Source organism: Stomoxys calcitrans, chromosome 4, assembly GCF_963082655.1.
Source record: "Stomoxys calcitrans chromosome 4, idStoCalc2.1, whole genome shotgun sequence".
Taxonomy (NCBI): domain Eukaryota; kingdom Metazoa; phylum Arthropoda; class Insecta; order Diptera; family Muscidae; genus Stomoxys; species Stomoxys calcitrans.
The window spans coordinates 105,902,890-105,916,243 of record NC_081555.1 but is presented as its reverse complement, the minus strand read 5'-3'; the positions used below and the strand labels follow the sequence as shown (position 1 = coordinate 105,916,243).

Below are 13,354 nucleotides of genomic sequence, written 5' to 3'. Positions count from 1 at the left end.
TATCCTCCGTAGCAGGGAAAGCGGGGAGCTCTTTTTCTTTTCAACTTTTTAGCAGTGTCTACCTTTCCAGCTTCCGTTAAAGTGGTTAAAATGTAAATTCTGTCAGTACCATCATCCTGGAATTTTGCCCGAATGAGCTGCCGGTGCATACTTCTCGGTCTCCCTTGTCGTGCCCGGGATTGCTTTCCCGTGTTTTTCTTCCCAGCTTCCGTAAAAGTGGTTAGAATGTCAGGTCTATCCCTTACTGCATCCCGGACTTACTCCCGATTGCGCTGCCGGTGCTTAACGCTCAGTCTGCTCGTTGTTCGCCGGATGGCTTCCTCGGTCTTCTTGAGAGCTAGCCAAAGCCCTCTGACACTACTGCCGTCATATCGGTAGCCTCATCTCTCGATTCGGCTGCAATCACTTTTTCAAACACCTCCTTTGCTTAAAGGATGAGAAAGAACTGCGCATCCCTCTGGGTTGTCCGTCTTTTCCTCATTCGTTAGACTAACGACTGGTTGTGCGCTTGAAGCATTACCTTCGACTACAGGTGCCAAGGCACCCACCCAAGAGGGGGCGAAAAACATGATACTGTCTGATGCGACCACTGAGCTATTGGATCTTTGGAATCCATTTTGAGCCTATTCCTGAAAGGCTTTGCAATTTTCGCTTAATAGGTAGTCCGATTCAGAGATGTGGATTTTTATTTTAGGAGCGAAATGAATACACGTCTGCTCCACTCAACGCTTACTTTTGAGCCACTTAGTGAAAATTTGTCTACACGGAAAATCTACTAAGAGGGTAAATAAAACAAATCTGCTTGTGCACACTACTTTGTATGTTCATAAGAACATGGGACCAAGTGCTTGGAAAGATTTTTAGTTTATATAAAATTTGCAATTTAATTCTTTTTTTCATTGTTTTAGATATTATTTTTATTTTGCATAATTTTTTCCAAAACTTTTGGTATATTTTCAAATTTATTCATTGAGAAAAATTGCAAACCATACACCTCCACTTCATTGCTATGTAATATGGCATCAATCATTTCCGCCGCTCTTTCTATGGCAAATTCTGTAAATTGTGCTCTACCCAATATGGAATGTTGTCGATATTCTTCCAATTCCACTGCGGGCATTCGAATTTGGGTTATACGTAACATTGCCTCCAGCATGCGAAAGTTGTCCGGCACAAAAATACCCACTAAAATGGGGATTTTAATATCTTTGGCACGGCATCGTCGAATGAAGTCAATGATCGCTCGAGATGAAAAACAAATTTGTGTTATTATAAAGTCTGCACCTGCTGAAACCTGAAATGAGGGAGGTAGGTGAGAAAAAAAGGAAAAAATAATGATCAAAAATTAAAATGATTTAGTTGATAAAAACCGCAATCAAATTGAAATTAACACAATTGTGCCAGTCTTATTTAGGGGATTTTTCCATATACGAAGGTTATAGTTGTGTTTTCTCAAAATATTTGTTTGAACGTAAAATTGATGTTTTTGTTACGAGTAGATTTGTTGCTAACGCTTTTTTATTCAAGTGAGATAAATTGTATGGGCTTGTTTTTAGAAAGCGTTATGATTACTATAGCCTTGTTACGTTACATTTAAAGTAAAAGCGCTTCACCTAAAATTCTATTAAAATATATAGTGATAGTGCGGTCTCCAGCAGTTCCTGCAAACATATCGATAACTCAATGAAGACTCCTGCCCGATACCTCCATCCAATCTAAACCATGTATACAGAAGGTCCAGAGAATGGCGAGACGCTTTCAGCTCAGAGCTTTCTCTACGGGAAAAATGACGTTCAACAACAAAAAAAGACCTGCTCAACAGTGCGTTGTGCCGCATATACCAGTCTTTAGCAAAAAAGGGCGATCTTCGTTACCGTAAACTCATTCTAAGCCCACCCCCATACTATCTGCATTAGAATCGTCCGGAACACCACCATAAACATTCAGTGCACCGTCCCCGATGATAGGCCCCAATTCGTACTTATGGAGTTGTGACAAAAGTGATTTTTAAGCTATTATCTTTTTGGCAACACTGGTTTAAAAAGCTCACGCATCTTTCGTGCTATGTTTCACTGTGAAACATTATCAGTTTTGTCTGTAATTTGACCAAGAATCGTCTTAAAAACGAACAACGCTTGCAAATTATTGAATTTTATTATGAAACAAGTAAAAATGCGTTAAGTTCGGCCGAGCCGAACTTTGGATACCCACCAGCTCGGATACATATGTAAACCACCTTTCGTCAAAATCCGGTGAAAAATTAATACCTTATGCCCCATAGCAGCTTTATCGAAATATGATCCGATTTGGACCAAATAAAAAATATAACAAAATATTTGTCTTTAGTAGCTATATCTAAAAATAAAGCGATCTAAACCGCAAACCGATCTAAACGACACGGATGTCAAGAAGCCTAACATAAGCCACTGTGTCAAATTTCAGTGAAATCGGATTATAAATGCGCCTTTTATGGGGCCAAGACTTTAAATCGAGATATCGGTCTATATGGCAGCTATATCCAAATCAGGTCCGATTTGAGCCAAATTGAAGAAGAATGTTGAAGAGCCCAACACAACTGTCCCAAACTTCGGCGACATTGGACAATAAATGCGTCTGTTATGGGCCCAAAACCTTAAATCGAGAGATCGGTCTATATCGCAGCTATATCCAAATCTGGACCGATCTGGGCCAAATTGAAGAAGGATGTCGAAGGCCCTTATACAACTCACTGTCCCAAATTTTGGCAAAATCGCTTTTCATGGGAGCAAGACCTTTAATCGAGAGACCGGTCTATATGGCAGCTATATCCAAATCTGGACCGATATGAGCCAAACTGAAGAAGTATGTTGAATAGCCCAACACAACCCACTGTCCCAAATTTCAGCAAAATCTGATAATAAATGTGGCTTTTATGGGCCTAAGACCCTAAATCGGCGGATCGGTCTATATGGGGCTATATCCAAATCTACACCGATCTGAGCCAAATTAAAGAAGAATGTCCAAGGGACTAACAGAACCCACTGTCCCAAATTTCAGCAAAATCTGATAATAAATGTGGCTTTTATGGGCCTAATACCCTAAATCGGCTCATCGGTCTATATGGCAGCTATATCCAAATCTGGACCGATTTGAGCCAAATTGAAGAAAAATGTCGAAGGGCCTAACAGAACTCACTATCTTAAATTTAAGCAAAATCGGATAATAAATGTGGCTGTTATGGGCCTAAGACCCTAAATCGGCGGATCGGTCTATATGGGGGCTATTTCAAGATATAATTCTATAAAGCCCATCTTCAAACTTAACCTGCTTATGGACAAAAAAAGAATCTGTGGAAAGTTTCAGCTCAATATCTCCATGTTTAAAGACTGTAGCGTGATTTCAACAGACAGACGGACGGACATGACTAGATCGTCTTAGAATTTTACTCTGATCAAGAATATATATACTTTATAGAATCGGAAATTTCAATGTGTTGCAAGCGGAATCACAAAATAAATATACTCCCATCCTTGGGTGGTGGATATAAAAATACTTGCTCTGTTAAGAAAGTTCAGCATTAAGCGACGAAGCTCATTTTTTAGCTCAATGGGTACGTAAATAAGCAGAATTATCGATTTTGGAGTGAAGATCAGCCAGAAGCACTACAAGAGGTACCAATGCATTCAGAAAAAGTCACAGTTTGCTGCGGTTTATAGGCTGGTATCATCATTGGACCGTACTTCTTCAAAGATGATGCGAATCGTAACGTAACTGCGAATGGTGAGCGCTACCGTGAGATGATTTCCAACTTTTTTTTGCCCAAAATGCAAGAGTTTGACTTGACGGTGCCACATGCCACACAGCTCGTGTACCAATGGACTTAAGGCGAGTTCGGTGAACATTGTATTTCACATTCGGGACCGGTTAATTTGCCGCTTAAATCGTGCGATTTAATGCCTTTAGACTATTTTTTGTAGAGCTAAATTAAAAATCAAGTCTTTACTGACAAGCCCGCTGCAATTGACGCATTGGAAGACAACATTGAAGCATTTATTCGTGAGGTACCGGCCGAAATGTTAGAAGGAGTATGCCAAAATTGGACTAAGCAGATGGACCATTTGACGCGCAGTCGCAGTCACAGTCAACATTTGCATGAAATAATCTTCAAACATTAAATTATATGGACCGTACTATTTATTCAAATAAAGATTTCATGCTATTTTCTAAATTTTACGTGTGTTTTTTTTTGAAAACTTTCCTATAGCTCTTTAAAATTCACCCCTTGTAATATATTGGGTTCGTTTTTAACACTCCGCTCCTTTTTCAGTTTAGTCTTCGGTTACGCCCAGATACTTTGCCCCCCAAGGGAATAGCAGTTTCAACCCATCTAGGACAGACCCCTTAAAGCCCTTATCTTCCTCTTTCTGCTCATTAGAACCAACTAAGTTTTCTTTGGGTTTATTCAATGCCCATTGGCCATCGCCCATCCAGACGGATTCCTCAAAGCACTTACCCACCATATTGACAACATCATCAGCATAGACCACGACTGTTAACCTTTCCAAGGTACACAAGAGAGGGGGATAAGCCTTTTCTTGACGTTGTTTCTCTAGTGACAATCTCTACATCACCCACTCTGTATTGATGTGTTGATCATCCTGTATTCCGCATCGTATCAAGGCAATTTAACAACCTTAAGTTTTTATACCCTTCACCATAGAATGAGGGTATACTAGTTTAGAAGAACGTATTTCTGAACTCAAAAACCGCCCTTGACTGTCGCAGATCTCTCAACGAGATGGCTGAACAGTTCAATATTCACCTGTTCTGAGTGCCGGGCCACAGAGATATCCCAGGGAATTCTAAAACAGACAAGCTTGCGAGACTAGGAACTACTTCACACATTTCAAATACTGGAATCTGTGGGTATGCCTCTAGCGACATGTAAGCTAAGTATTCAGAACCAGGCCCAGAGGTCAACGAATGATAGATGGTCACAAAGAGGAGAGCAGAGAGAGTGAGCATTCCAAAACTATGTGGCCTAATCTAGACTTGAAGTGATCTTCTGCTTTGCTGTCATTGGCTAGAACAGACATCTCAGTCATTGTGTCCGTCATGACAGGCCACTGTCTAATCGGAAAACATGCTGACAGACTGAAGGTTACCAGCAACGACTTTTGCAAAAGCTGTGAGGACACCGAAGAAGAAGAGACTATAGAACACCTTCTGTGTGTGTGTCCCGCACTAGCAGTTAGAAGGAGTTCCACTTTAGGTTCTCATTTCTTTGAGAACCTGCCAGATTTGGCAGATGTGAATAAATTTTTGGGCTTTTTAAATCGATCTGGATGGTTCAACCGTAGGAACTAGAAGGCATCTTCCTTCTTCTGTTCCTGTGGTATCACAATGGACGAAAACGTTTAAGTGAGTCTGATGGCAGACTGCCACTTAAACCTAACCTAACCTAATTTTGTCATTCCGTTCATAACACATCGAAATATTGATCTGAAACCCAACAAAGTATACATATCCTTGATCGTCTTGACATTCTTAGTCTATTTAGCCATGTCCGTCCGTCTGTCTGTCGAAAGCACGCAAAATTTCGAAGGAGTAAAGCTAGGTGCTTGAAATTTTGCATGAATGCTTCTTATTAGTGCAGGTCATTTGGGATTGTAAATGGGTCAAATCGGCTCCTGCTTTAGTTTAGCTGCCATATAAACCGTTATCGGATCTTGACTTCTTAAGCATCTAGAGGGCGCAATTCTTTACCGATTTGGCTGAAATTTTGCACCAAATGTTTTATTTTGACTTCCAACAACTCTGCCAAGTATAGTTTATAACCGGATATGGCTCCCATATAAACCGATCTCAGAACATGACTTTTTGAGACGCTAGAGGGCACAGTTATTATCTGGTTTGGCTGAAATTTTGCACCAAGTATTTTATTTTGACCGTCAACAACTGTGCCAAGTATGGTTGAAATCAGCTCATCACCTAATATAGCTACCATATAAATTGATTTCGGATCTTGACTTCTTGAGCCGCTAGAGGGCGCAATTATTATCCGATTTGGCTGAAATTTTGCATGAAGTGAGTTTTGGTTTCACCATCATGCCATAGCTGCCATATAAACCGTTATCGGATCTTGACTTCTTGGGCATCTAGAGGGCGCAATTCTTATCCGATTTGGCTACAATTTTGCACCAAATGTTTTATTTTGACTTCCAACAACTCCGCCAAGTATGGTTCATAACCTGATCTGGCTCCCATATAAACCGATCTCGGATCTTGACTTCTTGAGACGCAAGAAGGCCCAGTTATTATCTGGTTTGGCTGAAATTTTGCACCAAGTATTTTATTTTGACTGTGCCAAGTATGGCTGAAATCAGTTCATCACCTAATATAGCTACCATATAAAACGATTTCGGATCTTGACTTCTTGAGCCGCTAGAGGGCGCAATTATTATCCGATTTGGCTGAAATTTTGCATGAAGTGTTTTGTTCTAACTTTTAACAACTGCCCCAAGTATGGTTCAAATCAATTCATCACCTGATATAGCTCCCATATAATCCCGATCTCGGATCTTGACTACGTAAGCCTCTAGAGGGCGCAATTATTATCCGATTTGGCTAAAATATTGCATGAATTGTTTTGGTTCGAACATAAACAACGGTGCCAAGCATGGCCCAAATCGGTTCACAACCTGATATAGCTCCAATATAGAAGAAGTATAATCGGGAGATCAGTTTTCCCGATTATACTTCTTGGGCCTCTAGAGGGAGCAATTCTTATCCAATTTGGCTTGCAAAAGAATTTCTTGTATGATCTTGAACATAGGTGTTAAATATGGCCTGAATCGGTCCATAACCTGATATAGCTCCCCTATAAACAGATCTCCCAAATTTATTTTTTGAGCCACTATAGGGCGCAATTCTTATCCATCTTGGCTGAAATTTTGCACAATAATTTCCACTTTGGTCTTCAACAGCCAAACCAAGTATGGCCCCAATCGCATAGCAATTCTTATACATTATCCTTTGTTTGTCTATAAAGAGATATCGGCCAAAGAACTTGACAAATGCGATCCATAGCAGTGGGTATGTAAGATTCGGCCCGGCCGAACTAAGCACGCTTTTACTTTTAAAATTCTATTCTAAGCCCTTTGACATACAAAAACTAAGTTGGCTAGAGCCTGGCAAAACTCTTATACACACCTTTCTAACCAAATTATCCATATCTTCTTCCACCGATTTGCATTCTGGATGACCCTCAGGATAGCCAGCAACTCCAATAGTTATAGTATCTAAAAATACAAGAAGAAAAAATAGAAATAAAAACCCAAAAATTTGCACTAATCTTTATCAAAAAAAAATTAATTCATAAAAATCTTTTAATCTAATGAAAACCATCAGCATTTATTTACTACGAGCTATAATTTTCACTATGAAATTCTTATCAGATAGAAACACGTAAACACAATCGTCAAATATAGACAATGTGGACATCAAAGTCATTTAATACGAACTTGAATCATTGGCTTAAATCCAAAGTAGCTTAAATCGACGTTTTTGTACAGTAAACGAAATTTTACGTTGATAAAATTAATGAATGAAAATGAATAGAGTGGCCAGCGTTGCTCAGAGGTCAGCAAATCCGCCTTTAACGCTGAACGCCTAGGGTTTAATACCAGTGACACTTGTGAGGTATTACCCCCGAGGTAATCAGCCGTTTGGTATAAACTTCTCGAAAAAGTGATGTCGCTCTGCGGTAGTCCGTTCAGACTCGGCAATACAAAACAGGTCCCTTATCATTGAGCTCAAACTTATATCGGACGGCACTCATTGATATGGTGTTCCTTAATAGGATGTTTATGAGTAAATTTGCAGTTTCAAAATGAATGCTTGTCAAATGATCCTCCTAAGACAATAGCCTGTCACAGCTTGTAGAGTATCATTCTGGCAAATCTGGATCTTATTCCACTGCGAGTTGCTCATCTAACGAGTTCACACTGGCGCAGCATAATTTACCACTGACCGGCCAATTCTGTGGATCTCAAGTGCTAACGGCAAGCGATTTACCTTGCCCTTGTTTCTACTCCCTGTTTTGATTTTGTATGCAACACGGAATTCGGACTTAAATTTCCTTTTTCGAGGTTTTTGGGTTTTAGAACGCACAACAAGCCGATTACTGTCTTAGGTGTATATCCATAATGGCATGGGGCGGATTAATATCCGCACTTTCAACCCATCCTAACCTAACCTTGTTAGAAATTGCAATGGCAAGCGCGGTGGACCTGTTCAGGCTTTCAATCGTGACACCAAGTTATTGTGGGGAGTTTGTAGTATGGCTTCGAAGTTCAACCTACCCTAGATGTTAGCCTGATGTAGGTCTGTCCCGGTAGCCGAGTTGGTAGCGTGCTTCGATTACCAGTGCAGGGGTCGTGGGTTCGATTCCCGCCAGAAGCTTTGGTCTGTCACTACTGTGGCATCACAATGGACCTAAAATTGTTACTGTGAGTCTGTAAAGGACTGCCATTCTTACCTAACCTAACATAGGCCTGATGACAAGATCGTTCGCAGCCTCGATCGAGCACTGCCTTTGGAAAACTGGCTCTCCATCGTGAGATGGCAGCTCTTCGAAAAGACGGGATGGTTTCGACGGTTGGAAGCGGAAAAATCTTACTTGCGGATTTTGTGGAGTTTGAACGCGCAGAGTTACTGAACACACACCGAGCAGACATTTAGGTGGGTGTGGACCACAGTTTCTACATGGCACGCGCATAGACGTGGGCGTATCGGATATGCTCTTGAATCATGCCTCCTATTTTTCTTTCTTTCGCTTTAAGTTTATTCTAAGGACTCACCCCTTCATAAAACTTTTCAAATCCATGTCTTAGTTTATTACTAGGTAAGTGGGTGCTGTTTTTAGCCCGTCCAACGCCACCATGGGCATAGATCTTAGCCAGTAACCTGCTTGTTGTGCGCTGTAAATAATGTAAAAGTAACAATATCCCTAGTAATAGAACGTACGTTGGCTTCTATTCGGATGGTTTCAGACTACATGACCATGTGGTCTTTGGAGTGTACTTTGAAGAACTTGAAATGATCATATGGAGAAGAATACCTCTGGCCAGAGAAAGTATATCAGCCTTGGCGATTCCCCTTAACTATTGGGTTGCCCAAAAAGTAATTGCGGATTTTTCATAACGTCGGCGTTGACAAATTTTTTCACAGCTTGTGACTCTGTAATTGTATTCTTTCTTCTGTCAGTTATCATCTGTTACTTTTAGCTTGCTTTAGAAAAAAAGTGTAAAAAAAGTATATTTGATTTAACCCAATAGAATTCCTCACTGGCCTCAGTAGCGACATCCATCTGCCAAAGCATCGAGAGACAGATGGATGTCGCTACTGAAGTACTCTACTTCTGGTACATCCTTCTTCATCATTAGAGTAGAGATTTCGGAACCAATAGTCTTAGACGGTTTGGCAAGGAGGATGACCATCTACTATCGCAATAGAAAACAAATCATATCTTACTTCCCTTATTCAGATCCAACTTATCCAACAATGCCAATAGCAACAAACATAAACATCTTTTTTGCTATGCTATTCTTTGAATAGAAAGCATTAACCAATGGTCTAAAGCCGGACAATATCCTGCAATAGAATCCCAAAAAGATTTTAAGACAGAAAAAAGAAAGCGCAAGCAGACAAACCAAACGAAAGACACGTCGCATGTAGTGCAGGTATCACTGGCTATACACAAAACAGCACTGGCAGCATCAACTGTTGGTCAATTGCCGTGCGAAGAACAAAAGAGTTTTGCGACAGATGTTTGTGTTTGTTGCTATTGGCATCGTTGGATAAGTTGGATTTGAATAAGGGAAGTAAGATTTGATTTGTTTTCAATTGCGCTTGTGAATCAAGTCGTCTGAAAGAGCCCCGTTCAAACTCAGATGTGTGCTTTACAATCTACTCCAGTTGGGTCGGTTGTAAAGCACTATGATCCATTTGACATCGCCCGCTGAAGATTTTTCTTGGTCGAAATTGAAATCGCAATACGAGTAACCAGCTAAATGCTTCTAGCACCAACCCACTTTTGCTGATTTTTAATATTATCTACTATTCTATTCTTTGAATAGAAAGCATTAAACAACAGTCTAAAGCCGGAAAATATCCTGCAATGGAATCTCATTAAAATTTCATATTCAATTTTTTTTTTCAATTTTTTTAGCAAAGTGGTAGCCTTTTTTAAAATTTTAAATTTTTGATGCGAAAACTTTTTTTCGAGTTGTGTATACAGCACGGAAGCTTATGGCAACAAATGCGGTGTAGCGCAACTCCTGTGTTTTTTCTTCAATTGTTAAGCTGAAAATGGCATCAAAAACTCTATGCGAGTTGGTAACTTACCGAACTTTACAATTTTGAAGAGCCCATTGAATTCGTGTGGAAAAGGTCTTTCCGTACAGGAACTGGAGGATTGATGCTATAATTTTTTTGAATTTTTTTTTTTTTTTTTGCAAAGGGGGTAGACTTTGAAAACTTTCAATTTTTATGCGAAAAATTGTTTTGTGTAGTGTAGTTATGGCAAAAAATGGGGTTTAGCAATTCGTGTGGAAAAGCTATTTATGTAATGGTGCTGGATGAGTCAAAAAAGGTTACAAAACTCTTCTTCTAGCTTTCTTCCTATTGGGTGTAACAAACAAATCCACTACGAAGTAAAACCTTGTTGCCAAGTAGTGGTGTAAAAATGCAAATTTAGCCATGAGCTAAGGAACATGGGCAAAATTCTCACATACCAAAGATTGCTGTCCGATTAAAGTTTAAGCTCAACGATAAGGACCTCATTGTTATAGCCGACTCCGAACGGCGTACCCAGCGCGATACCTACTTGTGAAGAAGTTTTTACATGGCTGTCATACCATATGGTACGGTACCTTATAAATGTCGTAGCATTACCACCACCTTGTATAACCACCGATTACAAATTCTTTAGGATGTTCTCGCCAGGATTCAAACCCAGACGTTTAGCGTCAACGTCTGCGCTACAGTGGCCTCCAACAGTAGTGGTGTAGGGTATAAAAATCTACATGTGATTTTGAAATCGCTGCAATTTAATAGTAATTTCCTTAGGTTTTCGAACATACTTCAAAATTCTGTTAACACCATTAGATCTAACTTGCTAAAAATTCTTTTATAATTTTCGAAAAGCGAGCCTAATACAATTTTTCAATGTTCAGAAATTCTTTAAATCCTTTTGGTTAGTAATTCTGTCCAACTATCATGTTCAACTAACTTAACCTAAGTATTGATAAACTAGGGATCTGTGTCAAATTTCAGCTCAATTTTCCCATACAGCCAAAAGACGGACATACATCGGATATAGCTCAATGGTCTTGGAGTTTACGACCATCGAATTTGTTTGTAGGGTCGGAAATCCAAACTTCGACTTGTTGCAAACGGAATGATAAAATGAATAAACCCTCCATCCTATGTAGTTACAAAAATATGATTATTGTAACTCTTGCCTAACCTTTTGATGCCAACCGAAGGAAGGCAAAATATTGTTAAAATAAATAAATAAAAAACAAACAACATTGACCTCGAGCTTAATTATTCATCAAAAAGTTACCAAATAAAGGTCGAATAAAACTAATTACTATAATTTTTTTTTTTAAATAAATAATATTTAAAAAACAACTTACCTCCCCTTATGCTCCTTATAGCCGTTACCAATTCCGAAGAATATTTATAAGCCTGCTGTGTGTCATAATAATCTCCTCGCACACTTAGAACATTGGGGAAATTTAAGTCCAAAAATTTTCTCAGTCTATCTTCAGTCAGGCGATAACAGGAAAAATGTGGCAACACCATCATATGGGGTTTTATTTGTCGCGCCAAATTTATGGCTCCTATATCTGCTAAGTTTTCCACTTGCCAATAGTCCATGCCCAGCCAAACAATAGAGGTGAATAAAGGCATCAAAGGACCCAAAGATTTATAATCCAATACAACATTGGGTTCATAGGTGCGGGCCATAATTTCAAGGCCATAGAAAAATTCTTTGTTTTTGATCTTTTCATTGATGACATGTTTGAGTTGCCCAGTTTCGGAAGCTGAGGCTGTCAGATCTTCGTTTATCCTTATATTCATGTCATAATAACGGCTGGTGCTATTCGTTGCCGTTGCTGCAGATGATGGCAGTACATGTGCTCCCAAGGCTCCAGACAATGGCCCCAAAGTTGTTGTTGATGATGTTATTGCATTCTCACTCATTGTGAATATTTGAGGCTGTTTGTTGTTGTTTGAATATTTCTTAGGTTTGATAGTCTCTCGCCGTTTGAGAGATCTGGCAATAAAAGAGCAATGCGTGTACCTCCTCTTCACTTGCATACTCCATCTACACTAAATACCAAAGGTGAGATTAACAGCATTCATATACACTTGAGTGTGTGTATATTTTAACGCTTGGCCAAAGCACCCATGTTTACATTTTAAGCTTTGCTTGCTTAGTTGTTACTATAAAATAACAGAAAAGCTTTTATGTATTGATAAGACCACGTTCTGGGGAATAGAACGCATTTTTAAATGGGACTTTTTTTAAATGACTAAAATTGACCTTTTGTCAATGTTAATTTGCGGATCTGTTAGAAGTGATACAAGAACAACAGCTAAGTTGAGTTGAGTCATTTATTTAAATTTTGTAAAAATTCTTGTTTCAAAGTACAAAATGAAAGGGTAATTCCCAAGAAAATTAAAAGAAAAGAATTGTTGATTATATTTTTTTAATATTTTTTGAATTATTTTTAAACTGTTTTTGTATTGAAAAAAAAATCCCCTTAGGTAGATGATTTAGAAATTCTAATACATAGACTAGCTGAGGGATACGCCTCATCAGTATGTGGCCTCTGTCACAGTTTAGCTAGTAGGCGAGCAGTTCCAGTTACCAGGTTGCTGCTAAGTTAACCTCATTTTGAATTGACGTTAAAAATGTTATACCATATTCAAGAGCTTGGTTTAGGGTATCCTCATCGTCGCCACAACCGGCATGAGGCGGTGTTCTCTCACCCTCATTTGCAAGTGGTATAGAGCATAAGTGAGCATAAACTATCATGGAGAGTCGTGGAACATATTTTGGATAAATGAAATCAAGGAGTTACATCGCTGTAGACCTAGAAAATGACCTTGAATATTTATGCCCAAAATATATTGATTGTATTACTTTATCGGGCAACATTACGTAAAGAGCTTTATAACTCGAATCCAATGGTGTGACTTCCTAATCCTAGCCATAAGCTTCAATGCTGTATACACAACTCGAAAAATTTTTTTTTAAATTTAAAATTCCCGAAAAACTCGTTATTTAACGATTCTGCTT

General features: G+C 39.1%; 1 protein-coding gene across 1 annotated transcript; it reads right to left on the bottom strand.

Moving 5' to 3' along the window:
- Nucleotides 1-802: 802 nt before the first annotated feature.
- On the bottom strand, nucleotides 803-12,405 carry LOC106085892 (5,10-methylenetetrahydrofolate reductase). The gene is made up of 3 exons (XM_013250342.2): nucleotides 11,682-12,405; nucleotides 7,192-7,280; nucleotides 803-1,294 (listed from the first exon to the last, which is right to left on the bottom strand). The coding sequence occupies exons 1-3, from the start codon at nucleotides 12,367-12,369 to the stop codon at nucleotides 905-907; spliced, it is 1,167 nt and encodes a 388-aa protein (XP_013105796.2). The 5' UTR covers nucleotides 12,370-12,405; the 3' UTR covers nucleotides 803-904.
- Between the last annotated feature and the right edge of the window lie 949 nt (nucleotides 12,406-13,354).

Coding starts and splice junctions, on each gene's coding strand:
- LOC106085892 (XM_013250342.2), bottom strand. CDS start 12,369: ATGCAAGTGAAGAGGAGGTACACGCATTGCTCTTTTATTGCCAGATCT. Junction 7,281..11,681: donor TATAAGGAGCATAAGGGGAG/GTAAGTTGTTTT, acceptor TTGTATTTTTAG/ATACTATAACTATTGGAGTT. Junction 1,295..7,191: donor TGGATAATTTGGTTAGAAAG/GTGTGTATAAGA, acceptor CCCTCATTTCAG/GTTTCAGCAGGTGCAGACTT.